We start from the raw sequence: 18,933 nt of genomic DNA, 5'->3' as shown, positions 1-18,933 counted from the left end.
CACAGGAGGAGCTGAACATGCTCGCCGAGATGCTGCAGGAACATGCAGAAGTCGTTTTCTCTACCAACATGTCCCGACACACATTGCTGCGCAAGAAGGCCATATGGGCGGAGATGGCGCAGAAAGTGAGTGCCGTTGGCACCACCCCACGCACACCAAAAGACGTCTGGAAGCACTGGGACGACCTGCGCTTACGCGTGTGCAACATCCTCCCGGTCAACCTGGAAACAGGGGATGGCTACAGGTGGTGGTGTGAACTCCCCTATCAAGTTGCAACCGTGGGAGGATACCTGCGCAAGCACAATAGGGATGGAGGCCATAGAAGGAGTGGGGGACATGCAGCGAGGAGCCCCGTCTTCGGCAGATGCAGGTAGGTGTCACAAAATAAACACTCTAAAGTACAACACAATGATGTCCTCCTGAACTGATGGAAAGCAGGGTCCGTCAGACACATTTTTGCAAGACTGCCTACAGGCAGTGCACAGCACCAACTCGTCCACATGCATGATGCACCCCATATATGTCTCTTCCCAGACGCATCCCTTCATTACCCACCCAAAAGCCAAGCAACCCGTATGTCACTACCCCAATAGCAATCTCCTGCCATTCCATAGAGAAACAGCAAACCCAATGCATGCCTGATGCATGTTGACCCATCATTAATGCCCTCCCTCTCTTGCTCCCCCACAGGCACGCAATCAGTCACTGATGAGCAGGACACCTGGGAGGATGCCGCAACACCCCACAAGAAGGCCAGGGGCATGGAGGGACCAAACTGCCCCTCTACATCAAGGGGAAGAGGGCAAGCTGCAGTATTGCGCAAGGGCAAGGCAACCCCAGTACCTCCACCACCAATTTCCATTATGGCCAACACCACAGCACCCACACCAGCCACCAACACCCAGGAGCCAGTGGCTGAAGGGACTGTTTCGGGTGCCAGCAGTATTGTTGGGGAGACAGCTGCCACAGCAGCCATGTCCGACGATGAGGCTGACAGTCTCACACAAGGCACAATTGCCGCTACAGGACCACTGCATTCGCCACAACTCTCACCAACCAGCATTGACAACATCAACAGGCAAGAGCTATCTCCTGGGGAGTCATGGGCTGCCAGTTTCAGCCCCCCCACAAAGCCTGCCTGAGGAACCAACGATGGCAGTGGCACATCATAGCCCCACCAGTGTCCCAATCAGCCAAGAGGGGATGAGGGCAATTGAACAGCAGCAGGAGGAGCTGGCAGGGCTGTTAACCCAGCATATCACAGAATGTGGCCATGCAAGGGATGAGATGAGGGAATGCGCCTCTTCCATCAGATCTGCTATTGAGACAAGCTCCAAATAAATTTGTAGCAATGAGGCAGGTACTCTCACAAATGGTGGCAGCAATGCAGGCCATGGCTCCGGCACAGGTGGCCGAACAACCTGCCACATCGTCGAAAGCCAGCTCCACGAGGTCCAGCCCCCTGCGTAGGTCTGGGCGGAACCTGCACAGGTCGTCCAAGGGTCCACCTTTTGCCAGAAGAGGAGAAGGGGTGTAGGCTCTGGCAGGCATCCTGAACTCATGTTGATTTACGGTGCATGCAAGTGCACACCATGTGTGGGAGGGTTGAGGGGGGAGGGGAGAGAGGGTGTGTGGGGGAGTTGAGGGGGGAGAGGGTGTGTGGGGGAGTTGAGGGGGAGAGGGTATGTGGGGTGGAGGGCTTATGCACTTTGTTTCTTTAATACACCTGTTGGAAAATCATAATTCACATGTGCGGACATTGCTTATTGTGCATGTGTGCTTTATTGGTGAACAGTCTACAGTGTCCGTGTCCCTGACACATCCAGTGCCCTGAGTGCCACCTCCATGTCACACCCCCCATCCACGTGTGCTAGAAACATTGGTTAATCAGAGTCAGACGCATGTCACGTCCCTCCTGTGCATCGCTGCCTCCCTGAAGTGCAGCCCCATCTCCACCCTCCTCATCCTCATTGTCAGGTGGTTGCAGTTCAGCATCAGGGGGCAGAGGCACATTCCGTCTGATGCACATATTGTGTAGCATGACACATGCCATGACGATCTTGCCCACCTTCTCATGCCGTACAGGAGTGCACCACCAGACCTGCTGAGGCAGCGAAACCGTGCCTTCAAGAGGCCAAATGTCTGCTCAGTCACCACACGGGTACATGTATGCGCACAATTGTAGTCCTCCTCGTGCCTGTTCTGCGGGTTCCGGACTGGGGTAAGGAGCCACCTCTTCAAGGGATAGCCTGCATCACCTGCATGTGGGCAACAATGTATATGTGTAAGTCATCACATCATATGGGACCTGTATAAATGACACCATAGCATGCATTTATTTCCTGTTTGCTACCACACATCCATGCATGAATAGAGACACACGATGTTACTGCTATGTGTGTATTCCTCCTATGGACAGATGTGGGTGCAGGGGGGTCCTATTCCTTGTGTGTGATCATGCACTGTTAGTCCACGCTGGTGCTGGTTGTTCCCATGATCTGGCTGATGTGCAGTCATTTCTATGCTTTCATCCTGTCATCCTGAGAGCCTCTTGATGCTCTCACTATGCACGACAAATGGTGACATGCAGTTTTGGTGGACCTCTGTGTTAGTGTAGTGGTGTTTTAATGTATTTGGCCCTCATGTGACTCCTTTGTACGCAGTAATGGAGGACTGTCCTTTCTGTTGATGGTATTTGGTGCTGTGCATTGACCATACTAATTGCTTGTAGCTGCATTGTGTTGCGGGGGATACGGTCTCATTATGTACAGTGCACATGTTGATGGCTATGGGATGGTTGTAAACCTGCATCATTTTCATGGTAGGGCAGCTTACATTTTGGGGTCAGGTGTCAGGTCCAGTCTGGCCTGCTTTGGGGTATAAGCATGGTCCATTCTCTCAGGCACTCTGAGCCAGGTTAGGTATTCATCTCTCCCCCCCATCTCAGCCAGGTGAGGTATGCATCTCTTCCCCCCCCATCTCAGCCAGGTGAGGTATGCATCTCTTCCCTTATCTCAGCCAGGTGAGGTATGCATCTCTCCCCCCCATCTCAGCTAGGTGCGGTATGCATCTCCCCCCCATCTCAGCCAAGTGCGGTATGCATCTCCCCCCCATCTCAGCCAAGTGAGGTATGCTTCTCTCCCCCCCCATCTCAGCCAGGTGAGGTATGCATCTCCCCCCCCCCCATCTCAGCCAGGTGAGGTATGCATCTCTCCCCCAACCCGATCTCAGCCAGGTGAGGTATGCATCTCCCCCCCCCCCATCTCAGCCAGGTGAGGTATGCATCTCTCCCCCCAATCACCTACCCACATCGCATTTCCATGAGCCTAACATGCAACTCACCGAGAAGCCAGGATCTCTGCCCTGCATGTCGCTCCATGTAGCATGGTATCGTGGAGTTCCGCATGACAATTGAATCATGGGTTGATCTGGGGAATCGGGCACAACAATGTGTGATGATCTTGTTTGAGTCACATACCATTTGCACGTTGATGGAGTGGTATAATTTACGGTTGTGGTACACTACCTCCATGGCATGTGGGACCACCAATTCCACATGTGTGCAGTCGATGGCGCCAATGCATCCAGGGATGCTGGCCAGTGAATGGAAACCAACTTTGGTGTTGGAGATCTCCTGGGCTCTCCGTGGTAGGTAAATGTGGTCGCCTGTGTGCTTCAGGAGGGCATCAAGCACTTGGTTCAGCGTACGTGAGAATAATGGTTGTGATATGCCATCCATGTGCCCCACTGTGTGCTGGTGGGTGCCTGTGGCCAGGAAGTGGAGCACAGACATTACCTTCAGTAGGGGTGGGATGGCGGTGCGTATTTCAATCAGGCTGACAATGTCGTCATGTATCATGTCCACAATAGTGGTGATGGTGTCCCAGTCCAGACGGCTCAGGGGTTAGGTTGAAAGGACTGGCTCTGATGCGAGGGATTGGGGGCTGCCTGCGTGGTACCACTGGCTGCACTGGTGGGGCATGCTGGGCCTGCCTCACCCTGCTTCTCCTCCTGTGTCTCCTCTGTGCTGCCTGTTGTTGTTGTTATTGTTGTTGCAGCAGTTCCACTTCAATCATAACCTCCAGCCCCAGCATTGCTAGTAGTATTGGAATCATTTTGGTGTGTGACTGGGTGTCGGAAGGGGTGGGGTGTGCTCCTTTTGTGCTGGCCCAGTCTATATTGCCTCCACCTGTGCTGATTGTGTGCACCTGTGGCAGTTGGGAACACTGCACATGACCGTTTACGGGTGGTCCGCGATGCCGGTATTTGCTCCATGCCGGTAAGGTTCTTTTTGGCCTTCAGTAGGCTGTTATTTGCATGTCCGCCTGACTTGTGATGTTCTCCTGTTTACGCCATGCCGGTATTACCGGCATGAAGGGTTGAATGCCCGCGCCCCTGCCGCTATTAGCGGCACTCTAATTACCTGTGCCACTAATAGCAGGTTGGCGTGTCATAAACGTGCGGAGCGGTAAGCAATGCCGGTAATCCATTACCGGCATCGCTTTCCCCTTACCTCCAACCTCGTTATGACCCCCCATGCCTAATCTTGATTGGTGTAAGATGCTGAACCATGCCTAAATGTAAGCTTTCTTTCCTGAATGTATTTCCCCAGATATCCTTCCAGTTTCTGCAATGTCATTTGCTCAATTATGCCATGTGTATTTGAATTGGCTATTAAATGTGGATAATGCAATTCTTCCTGCAGGCCATCTGTAAAGTATCGCTGGCTCAGATCGCAGATGTGGACAAAGCTGTTGCTGCTGCTAAGGATGCCTTTGAGAATGGGGAGTGGGGGAAAATGAACGCCAGAGACCGTGGGCGACTCATATACAAGTAAGAAAGAAAATTGGCCTTCAACCAGCTACTTTGAGCATTGCCGGAGTATGGAAGAGTGTTAAATTTCATCTTCCTTCTGATCTACCTAGTTATGTCCTGAAATTCCAAGTGTATCCCTCACAGCTTTATGACATCCAATAAAGACACTTCTACATGAAGGGTGTTTCTATATGTTGGGTCTAATATGGTCCTAGTGTGGACTCGAAGCATAGGAATACATACGGTTTTGTGATCTATTTAGAATAGAATGCCGTGGCAGCTAGGGGCATGCTGTGTTTTATTGTTAAGCTCCAGAATGGGCATCAGTCTATGGTAGGATCCAAGCATCAAAGTGAATTTAAAATTAAAATATGAAGTTTTCATATAGCAGCTTATAATGGATTCGTCCCACACCAAAGTAATGCCCTATAATCAAACAGTTTAACAGTATTCAATGTATTAACCACTAATTTATTAACCACTAAGGATGTCGGTCTGAGTCAGCCTATGCAGGATTCACACTGGGACTACGGGTTGCAAGCATGTCTCTCAGACTAGCTTTCGATCACATTGGCTGTTCCACATGATGCTCTATTGTGCTTCAACACCACCACATTTATGTGTGAGTAACCCTTGCCTTGAGTCATTTAAGAAACATTCCTCCTATCCACTTACCTTAAAGGACACTGTAAAGTTAGGACGCTGATCCAGTTCCTTGTTATCCTCTTAACACCTGCCCTTTGCATCTTTCAACCACGGCACATTGAATGGAGATGGTTTTAAATGCATGAAGAGAGCAGCAGAAATTCAATTCCACCCACTTAGTCTTTGTCGTCAATGCTTATGTTTCCTTAGACTGGCTGACCTGATGGAGGAGCATCAGGAAGAGCTAGCGACCATTGAATCAATCGACTCGGGAGCTGTGTATACGCTGGCGCTGAAGACACACGTGGGAATGTCCATTCAGACTTTCAGATATTTTGCAGGCTGGTGTGATAAAATTCAAGTAAGGAACATCATTTACCTGGTTCTCTGCATGAATGTCTCTTTTTACCATGGTACATTAAGGATGAAAGGAAGATAGTGACAGTACAAGCTATGTTATTCGTCACTTTATTATTCGGAACTCTGTTAACCGGCAATTCTCCTGCCCATTAAAAATGGCATTCTTGATTGTAAAATTCTGGATCATATTTTAAAAGATTTGTTACATGATCATTACAGATAGTATCGTGTTGGTAAGTAGAGCAAAATTCAAGGATGATTTGTTATTTAAATGTATTACTATGCGTCCGGGCTCTCTCTAGTTCGTGATAGAGACATTCTGCTACTCAGAATATTTTGACATCCGGCACCATTGATTCTCCCAAGGGGTTCGGATAACAAAGCTTTAACTGTAAATTGGTACTAAATAAATAATTCCTTTTCTCCTTGATGACCATTATTCAAACGTGCCCTGCACATATTAGCAGTATTTCATAACTAACAGCCCACATCATCCCCAAAAGAGCCAAGTTTGAAATATTGTCTTCAAGGAAACAAATATTGATATATGACTACTATCCTCATGACTCCTGGCTATAATTGTGTGTATCCTGCTCTTACATGACATTGGGTTTACCAATGTCAAATGGTGCACTCAAATCTCATTTTCCCCGCAAGCACACAGCTTCTCCTTTGAACCTGATATTTTGCCTAAGTGAGACACCTATAATTTACTCTTTATGCAGACCCAGCTGTCACCTAAAACCATCTTTATCACATGCCTCCACTATTAAAGGGGGATCACTATTTAATAAGCCCATGCTCTCAGTGCATCTGTCCTCTTGTAGATCATTGTTTCACCAGACCACTCCTCCTTTTTAATCTCCTCTCATCTCGAGACCAGACATAATTCGTTAGACTGTCCATTTCCAAATATGTAAAAATTACAGTATCTCCAGTACTAAATCCTCTGCACACAATATTGCTGTGTTACCGTGTGTGTTGCTGCGCTTATTCAGTTGATGGAAAAGAGGCATAGGTGAGTCTAGCTGAAATTAAGCAGTGCCTTGTTACACTCTGACGTATGGTTCAGTCTACAGTTCCTTGCTAATGCAGAAAGCAGTATGCCTAGCATTGCTGCATAGGTCCATGTATATGAAGGAGTGTCATATGACCTGCTTTCAATATATGCCAGTTACATGCAGTGATCATAGCGGTTGACATAGAACAAGTCCTTCCTGAAGGGTGAAAGGTTTAGGTATGTCCAGGTTTTGTGCGAGAGGTAATTTAGAACCCCTTGGTCACACGGTTTCCTCATTAGCTACCACATTTGTATGTGGAGAGACTAAGTGTGAGCCTAATGTCTATGTGGTGGCACTTAAATTGCATATGTATGCTGCATCAGATTTGGTGAGGCATTTCTACAGGAGACAGTTTGGGCCTATTCTGCTCTAGCTGAAAGTAATAAGTAGAAACCAAAGGGGTACATACAGTCCCTTATTCGTACTGGCTAAGAGTCTGGCTGCAAGGTTTTCAGCCATTTGATTGTTCAATCTCTGGGACCGGTAGGCCTGCGTGCACAGCATTAAGAATATAGAGGTCCTTGCAGTCATGATACCTTCTTCTGGTGCCTGACGATCAGTGGTAATGTGCAGTAGAGGTGAGTACTCTTCAGTAGCCTTTTTGGAAAGTGTGCGCCTTGGTCTTGCCCAGAGTTAAAATGGTGATCAAAAAAAGGTTGCTTAGGGTGCAATTAGAAGAGAAGCAGACCACAAAATGTCTTCTTAGCATATGTAATATAAACCTGGTGTCACTGACCTTTCGCCAAATCCAACACATCCAATAGGGCATTGAGTATGTTGGGCACATGGATGAGGTGGGGATCATTGTGGATTTTAGAAGAGACAGAACGCTCCTTTTGTAGATATCCTAGGAGGTTTTCCAGCACCACCAGTGGGTTTTGAGAAGCCAAACTTGGTGGCTCTGCAGAGGTTTACCACAAAAGTCCACAGATTTTGGCCTGATTATACTGGAACTACCATCCATTTCGTATTGATTTAACCTTAGAAGAAGTTACCCAAGACCATTCTTTAGGGTTGGGTATATTAGAACAATGGTAGAGGCAATGATACTATGCAGTCTCTCACATGATAGCCTGGCAGGTCACTCTATAGAAAACTATCTCTTAAGAGCTTGGAAAAGGTGACTGGCCATTTTGTTAGTCAAAATGTGTATGCAGTACCCTCTGGGAACACTACAAACCTTTGGTATAAGCTTGTACTACACAGTTTTGGTAGCGTGTTGAGCAGCCAGGCGTATCTGAAGAAGGGTCAACGTGAGCTGTAGTGGAGTTACACAGAGATTTACAGTTACAAGTATTCAAATAAACTTACACTCACGGTTTCTTGAATAAACAATTATTAATTTATTTGTCAGTCCGTTAGAATAAGCCTTCTTCAGAAGGGATCAATATATGAATAGTAACACTTCATGAAATACACACTCTTAATATCTCTAAATCAGTAGATACCCTTTTGGGATGGCCCACAGACACTACCTACACCCTCAGGTGACTTCGATTGCTAGGGTGCTGCGGACATTAATATATAACTGTTGCATTTAGAATCCTATAGTAATAAGTCAAAAGGAAAAGATTAGTTAGAACATACAAGAGACAACAATTATTCTTAAGCATGCACATACTTTTGGATCCCTCCAGAAAGGGTCATTCAGTACAAAAGGCAAAGTCAATGGGCAAAAGTCTTATATAGGATGAAGTACCTCTGGTAGGTAAATGGAAAAGTCTTTGCACAATGTTTGAGGTTTTTGGAGAAAAGAAGAATCAAATGTAGGGCCACAAGCTGATTAGACTTGTGAGTAGTAGAAGGTGCAAGCAACTTTACAGCAAGAGATACGTTCTCTCAGACTTTGTACAGTACCTTTAAAGATGAAGAAAAGATGCAGCAGATGACTCCTGCATCTGTGCAGCTCTGCGGGTCTCACTCTTCCTGGGCCACAGTTGTGGGGACAAGAGGGAGAATGTCGAGGGACTCCTGCAATGCACTGGGACGGTCAAAACTCACAACCGGCAAACTTCACTTTCAGTCGCTGTTCAGTTTTTCAGCTCCCCACACACACTGCAAATAGCAACACTGCGGTTCCTGGCTGTCGAGATGAACTTTCCATGCTTCTGGGGTCCGACGCTCAGTTGTGGGGGCACAGGCTCGGTCAGTCCTGCTTCCTGGCAGTCCGTAATATCTTCCTGGAGCTCTTGGCCAGCTTAAAAGCAACGCACACAACCTGGTGTTCCTCTCCCTGGCTATACGGTTTCCAGCAGCAACTCTCGGGAAATTCAACCAGCTCCGAGATGGATGTACAGGTGGCATACTTGGGAGTTGATTGGTCCCACCAACTCTAGGGGAGAAGTCGCCCTTGCAGGGGCTTCTCTGTCGATGCAAACTTGGCATTTCGGCACAGCAGCAGGGCGTCACCGGGCAAACCAACTGTCCAGGAGTTGCCGCAAGCGTTCTCTTCAAGTTCTTCTTTGATTCCTTTGTCCAGTGGTCGACTCTGCCTACCAAGCCAAAAGCCTAGTCTTTTGTTCAGTCTCTTCCATTAATTTCCAGCCTAGCCGTTAGTTACCTAGCACGGTGGCTGTCCTTGCCGGACAGTCAGCCGGCCAATCGCCACAGAGTGCATTTGGGTCTCCTAGGAGACTAAGCACAGGGAGTTTCGGGCACCACCCTCACTTCCTGCCTACCCCCAGACTGATTGGAGCCAGAGACGGGCTTAACTCGTGAATGCCGGCAAAGGCAAAGTGAACAATGGGACCAAACCCAGGTTGGCGCGCAGAGTAAATCTCAAGGACCTTTCCATAAAGAAATGGTGAAAAAAGAAGACCGGGGCCATTTTGACAAAAATGGCACCTTTGGGTGCTTTACTGTAGCTTCGAACGCAGTCCGCGGTAAATGCAAACCATGGTAGTTAAAACGAAACCACTGCCACCAGCCATTCAATGAGAAAAGGGTAACATACAAAATGTTACATGAGAAGCTAGACAAAGGGGATACTAGGTAACCCCTCCAGCACCCTATTATAAGATGGTGTGTGCTTGCACTAGAAAGTTACAAATGTAAGTAGAGTCCATTTCACTTCACTGCTCTGGGAAAAGTAGTTTATCCCAGAGAAGGTATTTAAACCTTTGGGAAATCTGAAAGACTTCCCTGTGCCACTGCACTGAAGGTGCTGTGTGACACAATGCAAAAGATGATGCCTATGGAGTTTGTCAGACTCCACAACCAAAAGAAACATTGTAAAAAATCGCATAAAAAAATCAAGTCCTCAGAATTCAGCAAAGTTGCTGGGGGTCTCTAAGGTGGATGGATTTCTGAAAATTCTCCCTAACATGCTACCAAAATGCTCTGCTTAAGGGCGTTCTTGTAAAGCTATTGAAATAAAAGAGCAAGTAAGCAACATCGGCATTAAGGGTAGCTTGGGGTGTCTTAGATACTATCCCCTGTTAGTTTCTAGGCTAGTGGCCTACAGAATCTCATTGCACTTCAGGATTGTTTTCAATCGTTTAGCGCCCTAACAAAACACCTTCATATTGTTATTGTGTTTAGTAAATCCAACCTTCGTGATGATGCCTTTATGAATTTAAAAAGATGGGGGGAAAAAGAAAAATGTTTCTGTTTGTGTTTTTATCTGTTTTAATAGAATTCTTAAGTGTATTTTTATACTATGTTTAAGGATGTGTTGAAGTGATATCTGCCATGAGGGTTGTAAAATGTTCATAGACTGCATAGGATTATACATGCTCGATCTACCTAAGTGATGAATTATTTTAACAATGTTAGATGATGTAAGTGGATATATTTTGTGTTTTATACTTTTTTCGCTTCGTTTTAATCTTTACAATATTGCACTGTACTAAAGTGATTGGGTTGTGCCGCAAAGTGCTGTTGGAGTTCTACTGAAGTAACACTCGGTAGCAAGGCTGAGCAGTAAAGCTTAGACTAAGGAGTCCAGAAGTTAACATACATAAGGGTTTGTGAAGTAAAAGAGTGTCCACACAGTAAAGTATAAAAAGGCTCCCAATTGTTTAACAACATGGATGCATTACAAACCGAATACTACAAGCAAGTAAATGTACAATCAGTTGAGTGTCCAGTTGGGAGATCCACCACACCAAACTTTAGAATGAAATACTGTTAAATACTATCATTATTGCAATGCACTAAAGTGTGGGGAAAAATATGTTTAAAAAGTTATCGCAAAACTTAAGACTGCAAAGCAGTGCTAATAGTCAGTAACTAATTTAATTTACAACCATAAGAACAAGTGATCAAGATAGGTCACCATGTTTGGGGTACTTTCTTTTAAAAGGTATTCACACCTCTCCCCTATGGCGAAATAGGCTCAATGCAGTGATAGTCTGTGCTTTGGTGAATGATACATCAAATAAAATCTTGAAAGTAGGTTTCCTGCAAAGGAAGAGTGCAGCTGCCAATCCTGTATGTGTAGGGTGACATGAATACAGAATTCCTATACCCATGTTTTACCACCAAAGTTGGAGGTAAATCAAGGGTCTCTACATGGAAGGATTTGATGGTCAATGTTATTGAATGAGGAATAGTGGGGCTAAAGAACAGGTATGCAAACCAGCCCCCGAACCCCAGTCATAACAGACCATGATCTTGGGTAAGCCTAGGCCATTGGGGGGCAACAGCTTTTACTGTAGGCTGAAGATGAAGAAGGTTCTCTGCTTCCAATCCCACAAAGTTGGTGGATACAAAGGTCACACACGAAAGGGTCTGCAGGTACGAAGACACATGACTCAGGCTCCAGAAAGGCTTCTCTTCTTGGCTGAGAGCAGCAAGAGAGGAGCAATATCTGAGGCACATGATGAGGGTGCACTGCACGTTACACAGCACCTGGCTTCATAACATTGAGGCAGCAGAAGAAGTGATTTCTTCGGATCGTTGATGCCATCTAAAAGACCATAACTCATTAGAGCTCCAGGAGGATGACCTTAGCAAAACAGGAATCTGTTCAAGAGAGGGAGGCACTGTGGAAAGTCCACCCTGCCGTTTAAAAGTGCAGAGGATTATGCAATGGTTGTTCTAGTAGCTGTCTTTCAGCATCCTTCTGTTGACACTTGTGTTTTGGACCCTCTACGAATATACCAAATCTTGTGAGGACCCCTATCCACCTGTTACCGGACCTGCAATAGTCAAACTCTGGGCAGCTGTCCAACCATGGATACTTCTTAGGTAGTCATGACCTCACACCAGGTTTGAGGTGTGTACTGCGGCTAACTGCAGGCTCTTGTATATCCCAGACCAGTTTCATGCACACAAATGCTACTTTTCGGCCTTTGGTCAGAGCCTGGAAAGAGGATGCCCACTTATGGCCATTTCCAACACCATTTTGGGAAGAAGACTTGCTTCTACAGTGCTTTTCTATTGCTTACATTTTTAAATGTGTTTAATGTATCTTGGCTAAATTTGTGTACAGCAAGGCAAGGACCTGCTAGATTCGATTTGAGGCCAGGGGAGCATTTTTACCTTGTTCGTGTGTTGCAAGGCAGTTGAAACACACGAAAACTACAAGTCCCAGCAAACTTGTAGTTCCAGCGCGCTTTTATTTCTACGTCAGGCACGTAAGCGCCGGCGCGTAGGGGCCGGTTAACTCCGATTTGCTACGGGTGTGCTCTGCCACCCCTCTTTCGTCCCAATTAAGGTACTGTTTTGAATTCATACTTGTTGTGCGCTAATTGTGACATCATGGTCAATATAGATAATAGTGCAAGCAGCTCACTAGTTGGGGTTACAAAGCTCACTGCCTCTAATCAGATTAATGAGGAGGTGATGCCAAAAACCAAAGAGCAGAACATAAACCTTAAAGTGGGCTTGCTCAATATATGCTCACTGGTTAAACATGCACACAACATAAATGACCTAATACTGGAAAAAAATCTTGACTTATGCTGTGTGACAGAAATATGGCTAAAGGACCCAATAGGTCCCACCTGCGAAAAAACAGCGGTCTCATCTGGGTACCATATTTATAATGTCAACAGAGAGGGAGCAATGGGAGGTGGCGTTGCTATAATAGGCAAGGAAACACTAAAGTTGTTTAAAGCCTCATTTAGTTGTGACGGCTGTGAAACCATCTGTTTGAAACTGACATTTACCCCCAATAGTTGCCTCAATTTAATAGTTGTATACCGACCTCCGTCACCAAGTTCAGATTTTTCTAATGAACTATGCTCTCAATTAGTCAATCTGAAATCCACTAACCCATCCTCCTTGGTGGTAGGTGATTTCAGCTATTGGCGGGGGGATACAAAGGATAAAGAAGCGATCTAGTTGGAGAAAGCACTATACAACCTAAATTTCATGATTGTAAATGGGGTAGCCACCACTCCTCAAGGAAATCAATTGGACTGGGTTATAGTAAATAATTTGAAATATCAAAAATGCAAGACTGAGCCATTTATCTGGAGTAACCATCATTTAGTCACTTTGAATATAGAACTCAATGCGCCCTTGACTACACATAGCCCGCATGTCAAGGTCACCAGCATAAATTTAAAAAATCTGACATCAGAACATATCCAGCCATGCTTAAATGCAGTACCCGCCTCCTTTCAGGAGCAGGACACGTGATGTTTTGCTTCAGAAAAACACTACTCACATACAAAAACTAGTAGAGGAAATAGCCCCAATCAAATCTAAATTAGCCAATAATCAAAAGAAATGGTATAATCAGGACATAGAAAGCACTAAAAAAGAAAAAAGAGCTCTTGAAAGGAAGTGGCACTCAGATAGGACCACTGAAAATAAAGAGAGATGGAAAGCAGTAAACAAGAAGTATAAAGATAAAATGAGATTAGTCAAGGTCAACTATTTTAACAAGGAAATTGAATTAGCTGATAACAAGACTAGCAAACTCTTTGAAATTCTCAAGAGTGTAGAGAAACCGCAAAACCTTACCCCGCCTTTGTCACCATCGAAAGAAGACTGTGACACCGTGCAAAATGCGTTTTCAGCCAAAATAGCCAAAGCTAGGCAGAACATTATCAACACCAGGAATAAACTAAAACAGGAAATTAGCACCATGAAGATGGTGAGAAATCAGGGCCAAGACATTTTCTCTTTCACCCCCATAACCGAAACAGAGCTACTGGAGGTGCTTGGTCACATGAGGCCCACGTCCTGTGCGAAAAATGTTTACCACCCAACATCATCCTTCAAAATAAAGAGCAATTTGCTCCCATTTTACTAAGAATTATTAATGCCTCATTTAAAGAGGGTTTAGACTCTGATAAAATTAAAAAGGTTACCATCACACCTTTAGTGAAGAAAGTTGGGTTGGATCCCAAGGACCCAGGGAACTTACGGCCTATCACTAATTCTAATTTTATACTTAAAATCCTGGACAAAATAGCTACCCAGCAGCTACAAGACCATGTAGAAACCCATGCATCCCTACACCACCAACAGTCAGGGTTTAGAGCGGCAAACAGCACAGAGACAGCCATGCTGGATCTCCAAAACCACATGCTAGGACTCCTGGACAGGGGTAAAATTGGCATCTTGATGCTTCTTGATCTTAGTGCGGCATTTGATCTGGTCGATCACGATCTACTGGTCAAAGCCTTGCGAGACATTGTGGGCTGCTCAGATGTAGCACAGAAGTGGCTAGTTTCATTTCTCACGAATCGCCAAGCTGGAGTTCACTGGGGAGACAATTTTTCTGATCCTACTCTAATTCTCTTTGGAGTGCCCCAGGGTGCTAGCCTTTCACCGATGCTCTTTAATCTGTATATGCGTGCACTGTGTGACATCTTGACGGAATCCGGAGTTTTCTTCACTAATTACGCTGATGACACGCAGCTAATATTAGAGCTAGATGGATCTCATAGAGCAGACAGTGAAAAGATAGGACTTATATACAGTAAAATAGATGATTGGATGCAAGCCAAATGGATGTGCCTCAATGATTCTAAGACGGAACTTATGTTGTTTGGATCTAGCCGCCTCCTAGACAAAATGGGGGGGGGGGGGGAGTACAAATCATTTCAGATCAAAGAGGCCATCATAACAGTATCCAGCCAGGTTAAAACCCTGGGTATGATGATGAACTCCTCTGTTAACTCAGAAGCCCAGGTCATCCTCTTGCGAAAGAACACAGCCTACTATCTGCGGCTCATGAGGATTATTAGACCTTTTTTGAGAGAAAACAACTTGGTCACCACTGCTAGGGCAGTGGTGTTGTCTAGGTTAGACTATGGCAATGCCCTTCTCGTAGGCGCTCGCGCTAAAGATCTACACATCTTCCAAGTCATTCAAAATGATGCGGTAAGACTAATCAAGCACCTTACGAGAAGAGACCATATTAACACAGCTAGAAAAGCGCTACACTGATTGGGAGTCGAAGAGAGGATTAAGTTTAAATCCCTCACGCTCGTTCATAAATGCCTTTTTGGAAAAGCACCCAATTTTCTGAAGAAAAGTATTGTACCTTATACGCAGAAGAGACAGCTGCGCTCAGCTGGAAAAAATGTGCTTGCAGTTCCCAAACACAATCTTAAATCAGCGATGGGCAGATCCTTTGCTGTGCAGGCAGTTCAGATGTGGAACTCCCTTCCAGTGATTCTGAGACTACAGGAGAATCACCTACAATTTCGAAAGCACTTGAAGACTCATCTCTTGAAGTAATCCCACTTTCTAGACCTTTTACTCCTCTAGCTGCACCACTAAATCACTAGATAGTTTGAGTTTTGTTTGTGTTAACGCGCCCTAATGCCTGCAGGCTACCGGCGCTATATAAGCTCACATTACATTACATTACATTTCCCACATAAGGAATGTAGTAGCGCAAAGCCATTTTCTTGAGATAGAACAGGGTCCCCCTGCACTGGTAGCTTTAAGGACTAAACAGTACCCCCAAAATTAAAGTTCCGCAAAGGAGTGAGCTTAAAAAGGATCCGACCCCCAGATATCTGGTGAGGGCCACAAAAAAGCAGATATGTTGGGAAACCTTTTGAAGTAGATGGGAAAGCTACACCCAGAAAGATCTTTCATAACCATTTGTATGTATTGGACTGATCTAACTTGAAAGTAATAGATCTCTGTAAAAACAAAAATAGAATACACAAGAATACACAAGAAGTGGAAAGAGCATTGTGGAACTCTGAAGCTGATTGTTGCAAAGTGTAAGCAAAAAGTGCTTTGGTTTATCCATTGCTCTGTGTCAAAGTTGAAATATTCAAATAATACTGAATGTCCAGGCAGTGTTCGTCTTGTATTATGTTTAGGTTGAATACAACTATGTTAAAGGCTTCTGACAGGTCAGCAAGGATAGGCAGAGTCTGGGTGTTTTTGCTTGCGTTGGCCTGGATGTTGTGAACAATCTGCTTAAGTGCCTTGTCTCGGTCTAGAGTATGATTCATGTGGTTCTCGTGTCTGGTTGGCCTACACGTACTCATGTAACTGCATTCACCACTTTCCAAAGTCATTTAGATGGCCATGAGGGTCCTACTCCTAGGCTGCACTTGCTCAGGGTAGTGTAATAGAGCATATAGCCTCGAGTATTGATCTTGCAAAGAAGCCCAGAACAAACCCGTACATGATGGAAGCTTAACTGATTTGGATAAGATGATCTGACTGTAGGAGGCAGCAACCCTGTCTTGATTAGTTCTGTGAACTCTCATATCAGCTGAAGAAATGCATTGGTAGCTTCTACTATTTGTTAATTATGTTAAAAGTTGTGTTAAACTGAAATACAAAATACAAAACATTCTAAGGTGTTTTAGCTTTTAGGTCAGGGCATTATTTACTAAGGTAAGTGGGTATACATCCTCTATCTGCAGAATATTTTTCGATATACAGAACATCTCTTGCCAATTATAGCCACTTCTTCCATAGTCGATCATCCATTAATGGATTTGCTCTAAAAGTGAAGCAATTAATGGATGTCAATGTATGTTGGCATGTTTGCTTATTTCTATCAAGAACAAGGTGCACTATATAAATAAAACAAATATTGTATGGAGCAGTAAATGAGGATTGCTTTATTTGCCTTTGTTCTCTAGGGTTCAACTATCCCCATTAATCAAGCAAGACCAAACCGCAACCTGACATTCACCAAAAGAGAGCCAATAGGGTGAGAGTTTTTTTCTTCTATAAACAAAACCCAATTAAGGACCGATTAACATTTCAGTATGGTTTCGATGGTGTTGTAAGAGTATGCCTAAGTAGAACCTCTCTTTCTCATCACAGTGAATGTATACTGGCTGTGTCCTCGTGTGTTTTCATACCACACATCAAAAGATGGTGTGCCTGTTCCTGTCACAGCATCTGTGTCACATAGGCATTAAGGTGCTATGTTCACTTTGGTCCCGTCACCTGTTCCCCATGCTCTTGCATTGGGCTGGAGCGTGTTACTAGGCAGCATAATCGAGCACTAGATTTGAATGTGCATGCCTCAGCAGATTTGGGCCTTGGAGTTCGTGGGTGTAAATTGATAAGTCAAGAATGAACACAGCACTGCACATTATTGTCTACAACTTACAATTTGTTAGAACATTGATTCACCTTCTCTGGTGGACTTCTTCTGTGTATCTATTTCGAGAGAGACTCCAGGGTAAATGCAGGTGGACCACCTCTGGATAGCAACTAAACAATAAACCTAGTTGGCAATTGTCATCACAATCAACATTCCCTTTTTTTGTTTATTTTGCAGGGGTCCATTTATTCCGCAACACCTTACCTTTGTCTTACCAACCCTCTAAACCTATGCTATCTGATTCACCCTTTTAAGCTTGTGAATGGGTATTTTGTTGGTGGCATTACATGTGTGACAAGTAGTTTCAAATTTCAGAATCTGGTTCTGGTACAGTTGAACTTTCTTTTAATTTTGGACATATTACATTTCTCCCTTAAAGATTTGCGAGTTGTGGGGTTCCAGACATAGGGGTCCTTAGCTGTTTAATTGTGTTTTTGAATATGTCAAATGTGATTATTGCTAGAACCCAAAATAAATACAGTATCAGGGTAATATTACTGTTTAGGTCACATTCATATGCCTGGCTAATTTCAAATTGTAGCTATTCTATATTGTAAGTTCCATGATCATTTGTCAAAATAGTGTTCTATAATTTGTGTTAAATAATTCCAGCTATGTGCTACTTTTCCATGTTAACACCCATGAAAACCTCTGCTTTAATTGAATGTTATGGATTGGTAACTTGGCTATTTTATTATTTAGCCCCATTCTAAGGCAGCACAAAAGTGAAATGCAACCTCAATGTACAACAAGCAAGGGCGGGGTAGCCAGATTATTTAGGCACTTGCACAGCAAATAAAAAATGCTAAATTCAATTCAAGACCAGAAACTCATCGAATTAAAAATTGCTTTAGTGACATGACTGAAATAGAATTGCATGTTCGATGCAGTCAGTCGATGCAGACAATCAACAAGCAGTTCTAAGGACCTGAAAAGCATCCGGTGCCCTAAATCCTAGAATCATCTGCACCTTTTAACACTCCCTGAAGTGCTTTGTTCTTCTTTAGGGTCTGTGGCATTGTGATCCCATGGAATTATCCGCTAATGATGCTGGCATGGAAGACAGCTGCTTGCCTCGCTGCTGGGAACACTTTGGTGCTGAAGCCTGCTCAGGTAGGTATGTGGAGGAGTTTGGTGTTGAAAAAAGCCCCTAAATGAGTGCAGTGAAATATACTTCAACGTCCCTCGAGACAATACAGACACATTTCTTCGCTAGCATTGGAGTGATATCACTTGACTGGGCACGGGGAATGGTCATAAAACACGGCATGGATCAAGATTAAGATACTGAATTTCTAGAAGGATCCCTGACCTACATCACTTGATATACTGCTGAAAAATGTTCCAGAAAAAGGTGTGAAGTAGATTATTGAGCCGGTTACTAGGAACACTCTACTGGTTGTGGAAGGAGATTTCTGTGCAAGTTATTAAAAGTAATCACTGAGCTCGGTGTTGAGCGCTATTGAATTGGGTATGGTGAGGGAGACTGCAAAACAAGAGGTTAATGTAGAAATATGACTGTTGTGGGTGTGATGAGACAGATTGCTGAACAATTCAATT

General features: G+C 44.6%; 1 protein-coding gene across 4 annotated transcripts in view; it reads left to right on the top strand.

The window, feature by feature from the left end:
* Positions 1–18,933, top strand: part of ALDH1L1 (aldehyde dehydrogenase 1 family member L1) — a 685,374-nt gene that overhangs the window by 492,664 nt on the left and 173,777 nt on the right. For all 4 annotated transcript variants that reach the window (XM_069643393.1, XM_069643394.1, XM_069643395.1 and 1 more), the window contains 4 exons: positions 4,706–4,833; positions 5,671–5,821; positions 16,901–16,971; positions 18,381–18,486. In XM_069643393.1, the coding sequence (XP_069499494.1) occupies positions 4,706–4,833; positions 5,671–5,821; positions 16,901–16,971; positions 18,381–18,486 (456 nt within the window). The remainder of the gene's footprint in view (positions 1–4,705; positions 4,834–5,670; positions 5,822–16,900; positions 16,972–18,380; positions 18,487–18,933) is intronic.

This window comes from Ambystoma mexicanum, chromosome 2p (genome assembly GCF_040938575.1).
Source record: "Ambystoma mexicanum isolate Mex_15411 chromosome 2p, UKY_AmexF1_1, whole genome shotgun sequence".
NCBI classification, from domain to species: domain Eukaryota; kingdom Metazoa; phylum Chordata; class Amphibia; order Caudata; family Ambystomatidae; genus Ambystoma; species Ambystoma mexicanum.
This window is presented reverse-complemented; position numbering and strand designations above follow the sequence as displayed.